This window comes from Hypanus sabinus, chromosome 11 (genome assembly GCF_030144855.1).
Source record: "Hypanus sabinus isolate sHypSab1 chromosome 11, sHypSab1.hap1, whole genome shotgun sequence".
In the NCBI taxonomy this organism is placed as follows: Eukaryota; Metazoa; Chordata; class Chondrichthyes; order Myliobatiformes; family Dasyatidae; genus Hypanus; species Hypanus sabinus.
In genome coordinates, this window is record NC_082716.1 from 112,474,596 (window position 1) to 112,487,551 (window position 12,956).

The window sequence follows — 12,956 nt, forward strand, 5'->3', positions numbered from 1 at the left end:
TCACATCCTCAGTTCAGATGTCAGCAGGACGGAAAGCTCATGCTTCAGAAACTTGTATGGGTGGCCACCCATAGCAGAGTAGAGATCAATGGTTCAATTTTACGTCAGAGAATATACACAGTATTACACAGAGTAATTCTTACTCTTCACAGACATCCTCAAAACAGGAAAAAAAACCCTTAAGAATGAATGAAACATCATAACTCCAAACCCCCATCTCCACCATGCACAAGCAGCAGTATAAGCACTGACTCTCCCCCAGCAAATCAGAGACCCTCCTCCCCCCACCATGCCAGCAACAGCAAGCCCCCAAAGCGAGCTAGATCTAAAGTCCATCAAAAACTACACTTCATAACCCAACACTTCAGTATCTCAGACAAACTCACTCTCACTAGGGAAAGAGAGATCGCTCCTGCAACAACGAGAGCGGGAGACTAGCAGCTCACTGTTCCGATGTTAATCTTCAGCTTCGCTTCTCTGAGCCAACTGACTTGAGGACTGACAGGCCCTAACTCTTCATCAAAAAGAGAGTGAGAAGATCACTCTGGTACAGCACACTGCCAATCAAGCGCCCACTCTTACTTTGTCCCCCTAAGCACGTATGACCTAGATGAAAATGTAGATGGGTGGGTTAGTAAATTTGCCGATGATACCAAGACTGGTGTAGTTGTGGATAGTGTAGAAGACTGGCAAAGAATAGATCAAAAGTAGATATGGGTTGAGAAATGGTAGATGACATTTAACCTAGATAAATGTGAAGTGTTGCATCTTGGGAGAGCGAATTCAAGGAGATAGCACACTGTTAAGGGCAAGATCCTTAACAGTGTTGCTGAGCAGGGAGATCTTGGGATCCAAGTTCATAGCCCTTTGAAAGTGGCTTCACAGGTCATTAAGGTGGTTAAGGCCATTTATGGAATGCTTGCTTTTACTAGTTCAGGCATTGAGTTCAAAAGTCAAGAGGTCATGTTGCAACTTCACAAATCTCTAATTAGGCCACATCTGGTTTTAGTTGCCCCAATATAGGAAGGATGTTAAGGTTTCTGAGAAGGTGCAGAAGAGGTTTATGAAGATGTTGCCTGGTTTAGATGGCATATCCTATCACATGAGGTGGAATAAACTTGGGCTGTTTTCTCCAGAGTGGTGGATGCTGAAGGAAGATCTGATAGAGGTTTACAAGATTATGGGAGGCATAGATAGAGTGGACAGAGAGTATCTCTATCCCAGGGCTGAAGTGTCTAATAACAGAGGGCATGCACTGAAGGTGAGAGAGGGTAGGTTTAAGGGGAATGTGAGAGGTAAGTTTATTTACTCAGAGTGGTGGATGCGCTGCCCAGCATGGTGGTAGAGGCAAATATTTTAGAGGCTTTGAAGAGACCTTTGCAAAGGCATGTGGATGTGAGGAAGACAGAGGGATACAGACATGGTGCAGGTAGGAGGGTGAAAATTTTGGGGAGATGGTTTGATTGACTTTTTAGTTGGTTCGGCACTGCAGGGCCTGTTCCTGTACTGTACTCTTCTATGCTCTATGTTTTCCTTACCTTGGGCCAACATGTCGAATTCAATGAAGAGTGCAATATGGAACAGTTCCATTGCGTTCTCCAACCGGGTTTCGCTGTCCTTCCCTGATTCATCCTGCACTTCCCTCAAACTCCCTGTAGATGGGCTGAACGGTAGGACCAAATCCAGGTCCACCAGGTCCGTGTACATGCAATGCAAAATAACCTTTGCATACTTCTTTGGAATGATTGCCTCGTTCAGAACAATTCTGGCTGGGGTCTGCAGGGTCCGATCTGTGGTTTCCTCCCCGCTGCGGATCCGCTTCTGGAGGAGGTTGCGGAAGAACGGCGAGCGGGCGCAGAGGATGGCCTTGTGGCAGCGGAAGTCACCTTCCAGGCGGCACCCTTCGAAGCCGTCGGAGGCCTCAGGGCTGGAGGTGAAGCTGAGGACCGCATCGTAATAGCAGCAACTCTCCAGGAGGCTGTAGATGTCAAAGTGAAGGGCATTGGGCATGCCAAACTCCTCACTGAGACGGACTAGGACGTCAACGTTCTTGATCTGGGAATCCCGCACGCCAAACTCTCCACTGTACAAGTAGTGCAATAGCGAAGATAATATCGGTATGTCTATGCCAACAGTGCTGATGTCCATAACCAACTCCGCACGGTCCAGGTTAGACAAGAGGAGGGTTTTGAAGAAAGGGCACCGCGCTGCCAGGATGGCACGATGGACAGGAAAGCACGTACCCTGGAATATCAGGTCCACATCGGTACAGTACTTGAACTGGTACAACTTGGCCAAATCCTCATTTAAGCGGCTGGCCTCTGGCCTGGCCACACACGCTTGAATTGCCAGTTCCTTCACGGCCAGAGCCGCTTCATATTGCTTCACCAGCAGGCCCACGTCTCGCACGTCCCAGCTGCAGAGCAGCTCACGCATGTGCTTGGCATGGTCAGCCGACTTGGCCGACTTGCGCCGCCTGAACAGCTTCTTCTTCAGCAAGGCAAGGTTGGAGCTCCTCTTCTTCTCACGCTTGTCCTGGCCCAGCCCAGAGATACAGAGCTTCCCGTCCAGCTGACATCCAAACTGAGGATGCGAAGGGGATTCTGTCCAAAGACAAATAAATCGCAGGTTACATCATTTCTTGTCAGAGTGAAGCAAACTTTGTGACAACAGAGTTTAAAAGTAACTTTGTGGGGCGACACAGTAGCGTAGTGGTTAGCACAACAACTTTACAGTACAGCTGGAGGAGGGGGGTTGGTGGTGAGAGGATGGTATGTACATGAAGCAAACTGCCAGAGGAAGAGGTCGAGGCAGGTATAATTATGACATTTAATAGACAGATAATGCCGGAATTAGGGAGCATGTCTTATGAGGATAGGTTGAGTGAGCTAGAATGCTTCTCTTTGGGTTGAAGGACGAGAGGTGACTTGATAGCAGTGAACAAGATGATAAGAGGAAGAAATTGAGTGGATAGCCAGTGACTTTTTCCCCCAGAGTAGAAATGGCTAAAACAAGGATACAATTCTTTTCAAGAAGTTGGGAGAAAAGTATTGTTGGGGGAAAGAAATGTCAGAGGAAGGGTTTTGTGTTCTCTTTTTATACACAGTGATAGATGCATGGTTTAGTTGGGCCAAATGGCCCAGTCCCACACTGTACAACTCTAGGTGTCAGCACTGGGGAATGAAAGACTTTAAAAAAAAATCAAAAAATTAGGTTTAATATCACTGGCATACATCCTGAAATTTGTTGTCTTTGTGGCAGCAGTACAATGCAATACATAATTATTGAAAAATGATTTGTGAACTACAGCGTGTGTGTGTGTGTGTGTGTGTGTGTGTGTGTGTGTGTGTGTGTGTGTGCGTGTGTGTGTGTGTGTGTGTGCGTGTGTGTGTGTGTGTGTGTGTGTGTGTGCGTGTGTGTGTGCGTGTGTGTGTGCGAGTGTGGGGCGCTGCAAAGAGAAATTAAAAAAAAATGAGGTAGTGTTCTTCAGAAATTGCTTGACAGAGAAGATGCTGTTCCTGAATTGTTGAGTGTGTGTCTTCAGGCTCCTGTACCTCCTTCCTGATGGTAACAATGAGAACAAGGCATGTCCTGGATGATGGGGGTCCTTAATGATGGACATCACCTTTTTAGAAACACATTATGAACTAAAGATTATCATACTGAATACCGTGACAAAAAAAATTTACTTTTACCTTAAAAAAAAAGGCAGATTTAAAAAAAAATCTATCTGATTGGATGAACATGGCCTCAAATTAGTATTTAATCCAAAATTGTACATCCCTAACAGTACAGCATATCTTTCGCCCTCCAGAACATCAACTTATTCTTGCAGAATCTCTGGAATTCACTACCTGCAGCGCCATGGAGATCAAATCACTAAAATATAGATAATCAGGAAATAGATAAGTTTTTGAAAGGTCACAGGATAATGTGCTTTTGGGAACGGGGGGGGGGGGCATTTTCAAACAGGATCAGGCTGAATGTTGGGGTAGAACTGAGGGGCCGAGTGGCCTACTCAACTCTAATTGCCTTAAGTTTGTAGCTTTGACCTCTAGGTCTGGGATTCACAAGATTTCTAATGTGAGAAATGGGAATTCCAGAAGGCATACATTGAAGGTGAGGGGGGGTAGATTTGAAAGGAGACGTGAGGGGTAATTTTTTTTTCCCCCTCAGTGAGTGGTGGATGCCTAGAATGTGCTGCCTGGTATGATGGTAGAGGCAAATATATTCGAGGTTTTTAAGAGCCATTTAGATAGGCACAAGAATACAAGGAAGATGGAGGGATATGGACATTGCACAGATACGAGGGATTAGTTTTTGTTTTTTTTGTTAATTTACTTTTTAAGCTTATTCAGCAAAACATTGTGGGCTGAAGGGTCTGTTCCTGTGCTATACTGTTCTATGTTCTAAAAGACAAGTACATACTAATTAATGCCAGGCTCCCCCATTCAGTGTTCGCTCGGTGGGAGACTGACTCTGTTGTGGTCCACTGTGGATTGATGGTGAGATTCTTTGACTCTTATTGTGTAATTGTGATACCACTTGTGCTTGCTACCTTGCGTATGACTACTGGTACTGTGTTTTGCACTTTGACCTCAGGGTAATGCTGTCTCATTTGGCTGTATTCATGAGTATTCATGTATGGCTAAATGACAATTAAATTTGAATTGAACTGAATTCTGGCAAAACTGCATTGTATCAAAACAGGTTCTTATGATATTCAGCAAAGTGGCTTCTTTTGCAAACCTGCTGACAAGAGAAACAGAGGAGCAGAATAACAAGACCCACTTAACACAATGACAGGTAGGGAACAACATTCTGGCAAGATAGAACAACAGCAACATGAAAAATTACACAGTTCAAGTAATTCATTGGCTATAAATTGCCTCTGATGAGCTTGCAACATTCCAAATGTGAGTGCCAGGACAGTTCCTAACCTTGCGTTGCCTATTTGGAAATGTGGCTGGAAGATGGAGAATTAAGGGGAAGAGTATCAGGTTTATTACCACTGACATATGTTGGGAAATTTGTCGCTTAATGTATATAGAAACTGTGTCATTGAGCTTCTTCGCTGGCAGGGTGGAGATATGGCACTACCAAAGGAGGAGTAAGGTGCTCCTTCCCTCCGCTAGCCTGCGGGTCACCCTTAGGCAAAGTGTCGCACCTGCTTAGCCCCACTGCCATGGTCAGGGTCACATGAAGCCACGGGAGCAGGTGGTGGATGTTTGTACATATCACGTCCCAGTTATGTGTCCACTGACACCAGGCAAACAATCTCTGAAGTATTCAGAATGACTGGGGTCACCTGTCTTATAAAGGTACTGCCCAGAAAAAAGCAATGGCAAACTGCTTCCGTTGAAAAATTTGCCAAGAACAATCATGGTCAGGGAAAGACCATGATCTCACACATCATACAACAGAGCACAGAATGAACAAACAGTGTATATGACACATGTGGATATCATGGAAATCCACAAAGAGCATTAGAAGGTAACTTTTACTACTCAGTCAAATGAAAAAAAGATATTTTAACAAGAGCTAGCTTAAGGTATGGAAAGATATCTCAGTTGGTTATCCACTCATTAATAGTAGGGTGACCAAAATTGGGAAACTGAAGATAAAAAGAACAGAATTATTAGAACAGAATTCAGAGAGATTGTAGGGCTGAACAAGATTATAGAGAATCCCCTGAAACTATTTATTGAGATACAGCGCAGAACAGGCCCTTTCATCCCTTCAAGTCGTGCTGCCCAGCAACCACCCACTTTAACCCTAGACTAATCATAAGATGATTTAAAATGACAAATTAAACTACCAACCGGTATGTCTTCAAACTGTGGGAGGAAAGCAGAGCACCTTCAGGAAACCCATGTGGCTATGAGGGAGAATGTAGACTGGGGAATTGAACCCAGATCGCCAGTACAGTAATGCGGTGTGCTCATTAATACACAATTGTGCTGCCCCAAATTATCCAACACTTCACAAATTTATGTGTTAGCCTTGCGCAGGGGCCATGCTAATATTCTCTGCATCATTCCAGTTTTAGTATATGTGCTGCCAAAGCGAGCACATCTATTTTTGCCCATCTAAAGCATTCCCAAAAACGTAAGGTGCCATTATAATCTGGATTTGCTCAAAGTATATGTGGGATGCGGGAAAAGTATTAAAACCAATAACTTAAATGAGAAGGATGCAATTAAAAAAAATTACATCTTGAGGATTTTAAGATCAAAGAGCATTCAAAATTTCCACAACGCAAGTTGTGCTAACAAAGAAAGACAAAGATCTCTCCACAAGCTTTGCAAGTCCCTCTAGAAATGGAAAGAAAATAAATTCCTCCCACACTGCCATACACAGCTCTCAGTTCTGTTAAGATTTGTAATCAAAGACATGCTGAAGTTTCTGGCAGAGGAACAAACCTTCCATCTGTAGTTTCTATATTCAGCACTCAATAACATTAACTTTCGTTTGCAGTGTGCACAAGTCAATTGTTACAGCACTTGGTGCCACGTCAATATCCAGATCCCACATTCAAGAAATGGGGTCAGACTGGCAATCCTTCACTGAGGCACTAATGTAGGAATTGCGTGAATTTGCTTTGGCAGGATGTCCCTCTGCAACCTCTACACTGCTTCTTAAAGGAAGGAAAATGCACAAACTAGCTGCCTGATAGCTTCCCTTGAGCAAAGCTTAGAGATTAGAGTCAAATTAAAAGGTGCACAGTACTGGGCTGCTTTTAAGGAATAAAATTTGGAGTACTAATTGAAAATCATGCACGAGGCAATCCTACCAGACGAACCCCTCCCATCTGTCTGAACTGGACTTGAAACAGATTAAAGAATTAAATCATGGTACCGCAATGCCAGAAAGCTCTTTTTTTTAAAAAAAAGGGGAACACACGCAAAGTATATTTTAAAGGCTAATAAACCAAGCTCACAAAGCCCAACATGAAAATAAAGCATTACAAACTTAAAAGGGCAATGTACACACTTTAAGAGCGTACAAGTTGAAACACTGCACAAAAGATCAGAGAGAGACATGTCATGAAGAACAAACAATGGTTAAGGTTTCTAATGTTTTATGTCAAGCAGAATTTTTTATTTGCTTTGATAACTTGGTACAGCACTCTGAACCAAGAGTTCAGCTTAACATGAATCAAGTCTTGTTACACACTGAATCAATGTCATGCATAAATTTCTCAAACATTATAAGGCAGTAAGATATAGGAGCAGAATTAGGCCATATGGGCCATAGAGTGCTCCACCATTTCATCATGCCTGATCCATTTCACTCTAGGCCCCAATCTCCTGCCTTCTCCCCATATCCCTTCATGTCCTGACTAATTAAGAACCTATCAACCTCCGCTTTAAATATACTCAAATTCCAGATTCACCACCCACAGCCTAAAGAAATTCCCCTTCGTCTCCATTCTAAAAGGACACTCCTCTATTATGAAGGCTGTGCCCTCTGGTCCTAAACTCTCCCACTATAGGAAACATCCTCTCCACATCCACTCTATCTGTGTCCTCTGGTACCTAGACTCTCCCACTATAGGAAACATCCTCTCCACATCCACTCTACCTGTGTCCTCTGGTCCTAGACTCCCCCACTATAGGAAACATCCTCTCCACATCCACTCTATCTGTGTCCTCTGGTACCTAGACTCTCCCACCATAGGAAACATCCTCTCCACATCCACTCTATCTGTGTCCTCTGGTACCTAAACTCTTCTAACATAGGAAACATCCTCTCCACATCCACTCTATCTGTGTCCTCTGGTCCTAGACTCCCCCACTACAGGAAACATCCTCTCCACATCCACTCTATCTGTGTCCTCTGGTCCTACACTCCCCCACTATAGGAAGCATCCTCTCCACATCCACTCCATCAAGGCTTAAAACATTAGATGGGTTTCAATGAGGGCACCCCTCATTCTTTGAAGATAAGGGGCCCACTGCTCACAATACTCTGTTAGGCCTCACCAGTGCCTTACAAAGACCTTGGTTATTCTTATTATTCCAGTCCTCATCAAGGGATCACAAGTGGAAAGTCAGTAATTTCAGGTTCCTGGAAGACAGCGTCTCTGAGGAACTGACCTAGACTCAGTTACAAAGAAGATAAGATAGCAGCTATATTTCATTAGGGGTTTGAAAAGATTTGGAATGCCACCAAAAGCACTCACATTTCTGCAGATGTACCACAAAGAGCATTTTAACTGGCTGCATCATCGCCTGTTATGGGGGCAGGGGCACACTACAGGATTGAAATAAGCTGCAGATAATTGTAAACTCAGTCATCTCCATCATGGGCACTAGACTTAGTATCTAGGACACATTCAAGGAGTGGTACTTCACAAAGGCAATGTCCATTACCCAGCACATGCCCTCTTCTCATTGCTACCAATGGGAAGGAGGTACAAAAGCCTGAAGGCACCCACTCAATGATTCAGCAACAGCTTCTTCCCCTCTGCCATCAGATTTCTGGATGGACATTGAACCCATGAACACTACCTCACTATATTTTTATTTCTATTTTTTGCACTACTTGTTTAATTTATGATGATTTAATGTATATATTTTCCATAATTCTGTTTTGCCTCTCTATTATCATGTATTACATTGTACTGCTGCTCCAAAATTAACAAATTTCAGGACATACGCCAGTGATATTAAACATGATTCTGATAGGCTAGCGTTCCTGACACACTGGAGTGCTTTTGAGTTTCCTTAGTGTGCAGGAACAGAGGGATCTCAGAGTCTACATTTATAGATCCCTCTAACCTACTGTGCAAGTTGAGAGGTAAGTTACAAAGGTATATGGTGTGTTGGCCATTATTAGTTAGGGTCCAAGTTCAAGTACCATGAGATAATGTTGCAGCCCAAAGAATCCTGGCTAAAACCACAGTTGGTATATTGTGTCCTGGCGCGAAACATCGACTGTTTATTCATTTCCATGGATGTTGCCCGATCTGCTGAGTTCCTCCATGATTGTGTATGTGTTGCTTTGGATTTTCAGCATCTGCAAAATTTCTCAGTTTTCTGTTATAGTGTTCAGTTCAGGTTGCCGAATTGTTGGAAGGATGTAGAAGCTTTAGAGCGGGTGCAGAGGAGATTTACCAGGACGCTTCCTGAGTCGGAAAGTGTGACTTGTAAGGACAGGTTTAGTGAGTTAGGGCTGATCTCTTTGGAGCGAAGAAGGATGAGAGGTGGCGTAAAGGATGATAAGAAGCACAGATTGAGTAGACAGTCACAGAATTTTTCTTCAGGATGGAAATACGTAATATGGGGGGTGAGGAGGGAAGACATAATTTTAAGGTGATTGGAGGAAATAGTAGGGGATGGGGATGTCAGAATCAGAATCAGCTTTAATATCATTGGAATATGACATGAAATTTATTAACTTTGCTGCAGCAGTACAATGCAATACATGCTAAAGAGAGAAAAAACTGAATTATAGTACATATATTAAATAGTTAAATTAAATAAGGAGTGCAAAAAAAGAAATTTAAAAAAAGTAGAGATAGTGTTCATGGGTTCAATGTCCATTCAGAAAAATCGGAAAAAGGGGAAGAAGCTGTTCCTGAATCAGAGGTGGCGTCTTTTTTAAAAAAAGCCCAGAGTAGTGGGGACATGAAGCGCACTGCTGGGGTGGTGGCAGGGCAGACACTCTACGGACACTGCGGAGACGTTTAGAGAGGCACATGATGAAGGAGGGTCATGTAGTAGGAGAGAAGAGTTAGATTGATTTTAGAGTAGGTTAAAAGGTCAGCACAAGATTATGGGCCAAAGCCCCTGTACTGTCCTGTTCTATGTTCTATTGACCAGTTAACCATAAAGAAACAAATACTAATTCACATTCAGTTATTCATGCACCACAAGTTTTACTTTGTTCACTCATTGGCAAGGTCAACAGTTCTGCCCATCCGTGGTTCCCACTGAACCGTCTAGACTCGGCCCGAAACTTTGACTGTACTTCTCCCTATAGATGCTGCCTGGCCTGCTGCATTCCACCAGCATTTTGTGTGTGTTGCTTGAACCATCTAGCATGTTGGATGATTCACAGGGCAGTAAGCCTAGGGTCAGCATGGAAGCAAAGTTAGCATTATGCATTACAATGCCAGTGATTATCGATTGGAATTCAATTCCCATCATTGCTTGGCTGCATCAATTTCCTCCCACAGTCCAAAGTTCAAAAACAAAGTAAAATTTATTATCGGAGTACATACATGGTACCACATATAACTCTGACATTCATTTTCCTGCAGTATACTCAGCAAATCAATAGAATGGTAACCGTAAACAGCATTAATGAAAGAGCAAGAGCATAGAAGACGACAAGCTGCAAATGCAAATATAAATAGCAATAAATAACAAGATAAAGAAACCTTAAAGGGAACTCATTGATTGTGGGAACATCTGAATAGATGAGTGTAGTTATCATCTTTTGTTCAAGAGCCTGATGGTTGTGCCCCCAGCACAATCCTCACTGATACGATTTGACACTAATGACATATTTCACTGTCTGCTTTGATATACATGTAACAAATAAAACTAATCTTTTAAAGAGGCAAACACTATGAAGTGGATGCACAGTTCCAAGCAGGCTAGACTTGCTCTCCTGAGGGACATGAGCTGGCTCACTGGTGTTTTACAATAACTGAATACAAGTGTAATGTCCTGGTAAAAATTTTTACTGCTATGCTTTAGGTATTTCAATTCTGCTGTGCTTTCAGTCTGTTTGGGTTTGAGATAAGTGGCTTGATTGCTCAACTTGGGAATGCTGTGTCAGCCAATCAGGGTGGTGGAATTGCGAGAAGGTTCTAGAGAATGCTGGGCAGAGAGGTGTTTGTGATGAACACTGGTGAGTGTTGAGGTCTTTTTGGTGGGAGCTGGGAGAAGACAGGAAGGAAGATGACTGAGGATATGGTCCCTTTTGCACAAGGTGTTTTGTGCAGATGAATGGCTTCAAGGAGGAAGGACCAATCCTCCTGTGGGGGAGCCCATTTGTTTGAGATGGATTTCGAGCAACATTCGTGAGGTGGTGTGTGCTTTCATGCACACTGAGGGGCCAGTGCTCCAGTTAAAGAAGCTTCAAGATGAGCTCCAACTTAATGTGCATGTTTGACTGTTGGATTATGATGAGCCCTTTTGTTTTTTCTTTCTTTTCTTTAATAACTGTTTGGTTAAGTTAATATTCATAAATATTCTTTATAATTGTATGCAGTGTACGGTCTGCTATGTCTTGCTGCTGGGCAATTGCAGGGGAGCAGCAAGTTACACAGTATTCACACATATTGGGGTTTGGACATTCCAACCTCATGGGTTTCGTGGTACCCAAGAAACATCTATCCTAGATATATGGAGTCTGAAAAATAGTGTTAATGTCAAATTGTATTTAATTCTGCAATAACTTTAAAATCAAATTAGATTGTTCTCTTCAGAGCAAAACTTCTTTAGGATTTTTATAAGTGACATAGACAAACTCCATTCAAAGTAAATTTATTATCGAAGTGTATATATGTCACCAGATACAACTCTGGGATTCATTTTGTTGTGGAAAATCACAGTAGAAAAAAAATTACAATATTATCAATGAAAAATTACACATACTGATAAACAGCCAATGTGCAAAAGACAAACTGTGTAAATGAAAACAGATGCATACATGCATGCATACCTATCTGAGAACATGAGTTAATGAGTCCATTGCTTGTGTAATCTGTTCAGTGTTGTGGTGAGTGAAGTTATCCATGCTGTTTCAGGAGTCTGACGGTTGTAGGGTAATAACTGTTCCTGCAACTGCTGGTATGGGAACTAAGACTCCTGTACCTCCTGCCCAATGGCAGCAGCGAGAAAAGTGCATGGTCTGCATCAGGGGTTCCCAACCATTTTATGCCATGGACACCTACCATTAACCGAGGGATCTGTGGACCCCAGGTTGGGAACCTCCTGGTCAGTGGGGTCCCTTGATGGTGGATGCTGTTTTCTTGTGCACCACTCCTTGTAGATGTGCTCAGAATCACCGGCATATGTCATGAAATGTGTTGTCTCTGCAACAGGCTTTAAGTATATAATGCAGTTTCTTATGAATTCAGGATTTTTTTTTAAATAGATCTTGAATACAAACTCAACTTCACTCACCCCATCACTGAACTGTTCCCATAACCAATGGATTTACCTTCAAGGACTTTTCATCTCATGTCCTTGATAGTTATTATTTATTTATTATTATTTCTACCTTCTGTATTTGCAGTTTGTTACCTTCTGCACTCTGGTTAAACACCCTAGTTGGACAGTCTTTCATTGATTTTGTTATGATTATTCTACATGTTTATTGAATATGGTCACAAGAAAATGAATCTCAGGACTGTATATGGTGACATATGTATACTTGGATTATAAATTTACTTTGAACTTTGAAATGTAAATATATAGGATTGAGATAGCCTGATGCACAGTGCAGTTCAAAAGGTGGCAGTAACACTACAGATGTTTGCCAAACACCCTAAAACCCAAGAACAACAATCCTAATTTCACTTAAAAAAAAGCAGGAAGATACCATAAAAATCAAATTATCTGCAAAATAACCATTTCAAATGTAATTTCAAAACAACAGGTACTACCACGCAGAAAAGATACTGGCTGATTCCTGGCAAGGATGCAAAATAGCACACAGAAAATGCCAGAGGAACTCAGCAGGTCAGGCAGATTCTACAGAAATGAAGAAACAGTCGACATTTTGGGCCAAGACCATTCTTCAGGGTTGAGAAGGAAGGGGAAAGATGCCAGAATAAAAAAGGTTGGGGGAGGGGAAGGAGGTGGAAGTGATAGGCTGGGTGAGAAGAGCTAAAAGGCCAGAGTGGAGATTGGAAGAGAGGGGAGGAAAAAAAACTTTTTTTTAACCAGAAGGAGAAATCAATATTTATGTCCTCAGGTTGGAGGATACTCAGATGT

At 42.5% G+C, this 12,956-nt stretch overlaps 1 protein-coding gene and 1 non-coding gene across 2 annotated transcripts in view; both read right to left on the minus strand.

The window, feature by feature from the left end:
- LOC132402297 (BTB/POZ domain-containing protein 7-like) overlaps window positions 1-12,956 on the minus strand; it is a 205,918-nt gene that overhangs the window by 163,459 nt on the left and 29,503 nt on the right. The window contains exon 3 of the mRNA XM_059985162.1: window positions 1,539-2,603. Within this exon, the coding sequence (XP_059841145.1) occupies window positions 1,539-2,603 (1,065 nt within the window). The remainder of the gene's footprint in view (window positions 1-1,538; window positions 2,604-12,956) is intronic.
- LOC132402361 (U6 spliceosomal RNA) lies at window positions 5,967-6,073 on the minus strand. The gene has a single exon (XR_009514882.1). It is a non-coding gene; the product is annotated as a U6 spliceosomal RNA (small nuclear RNA).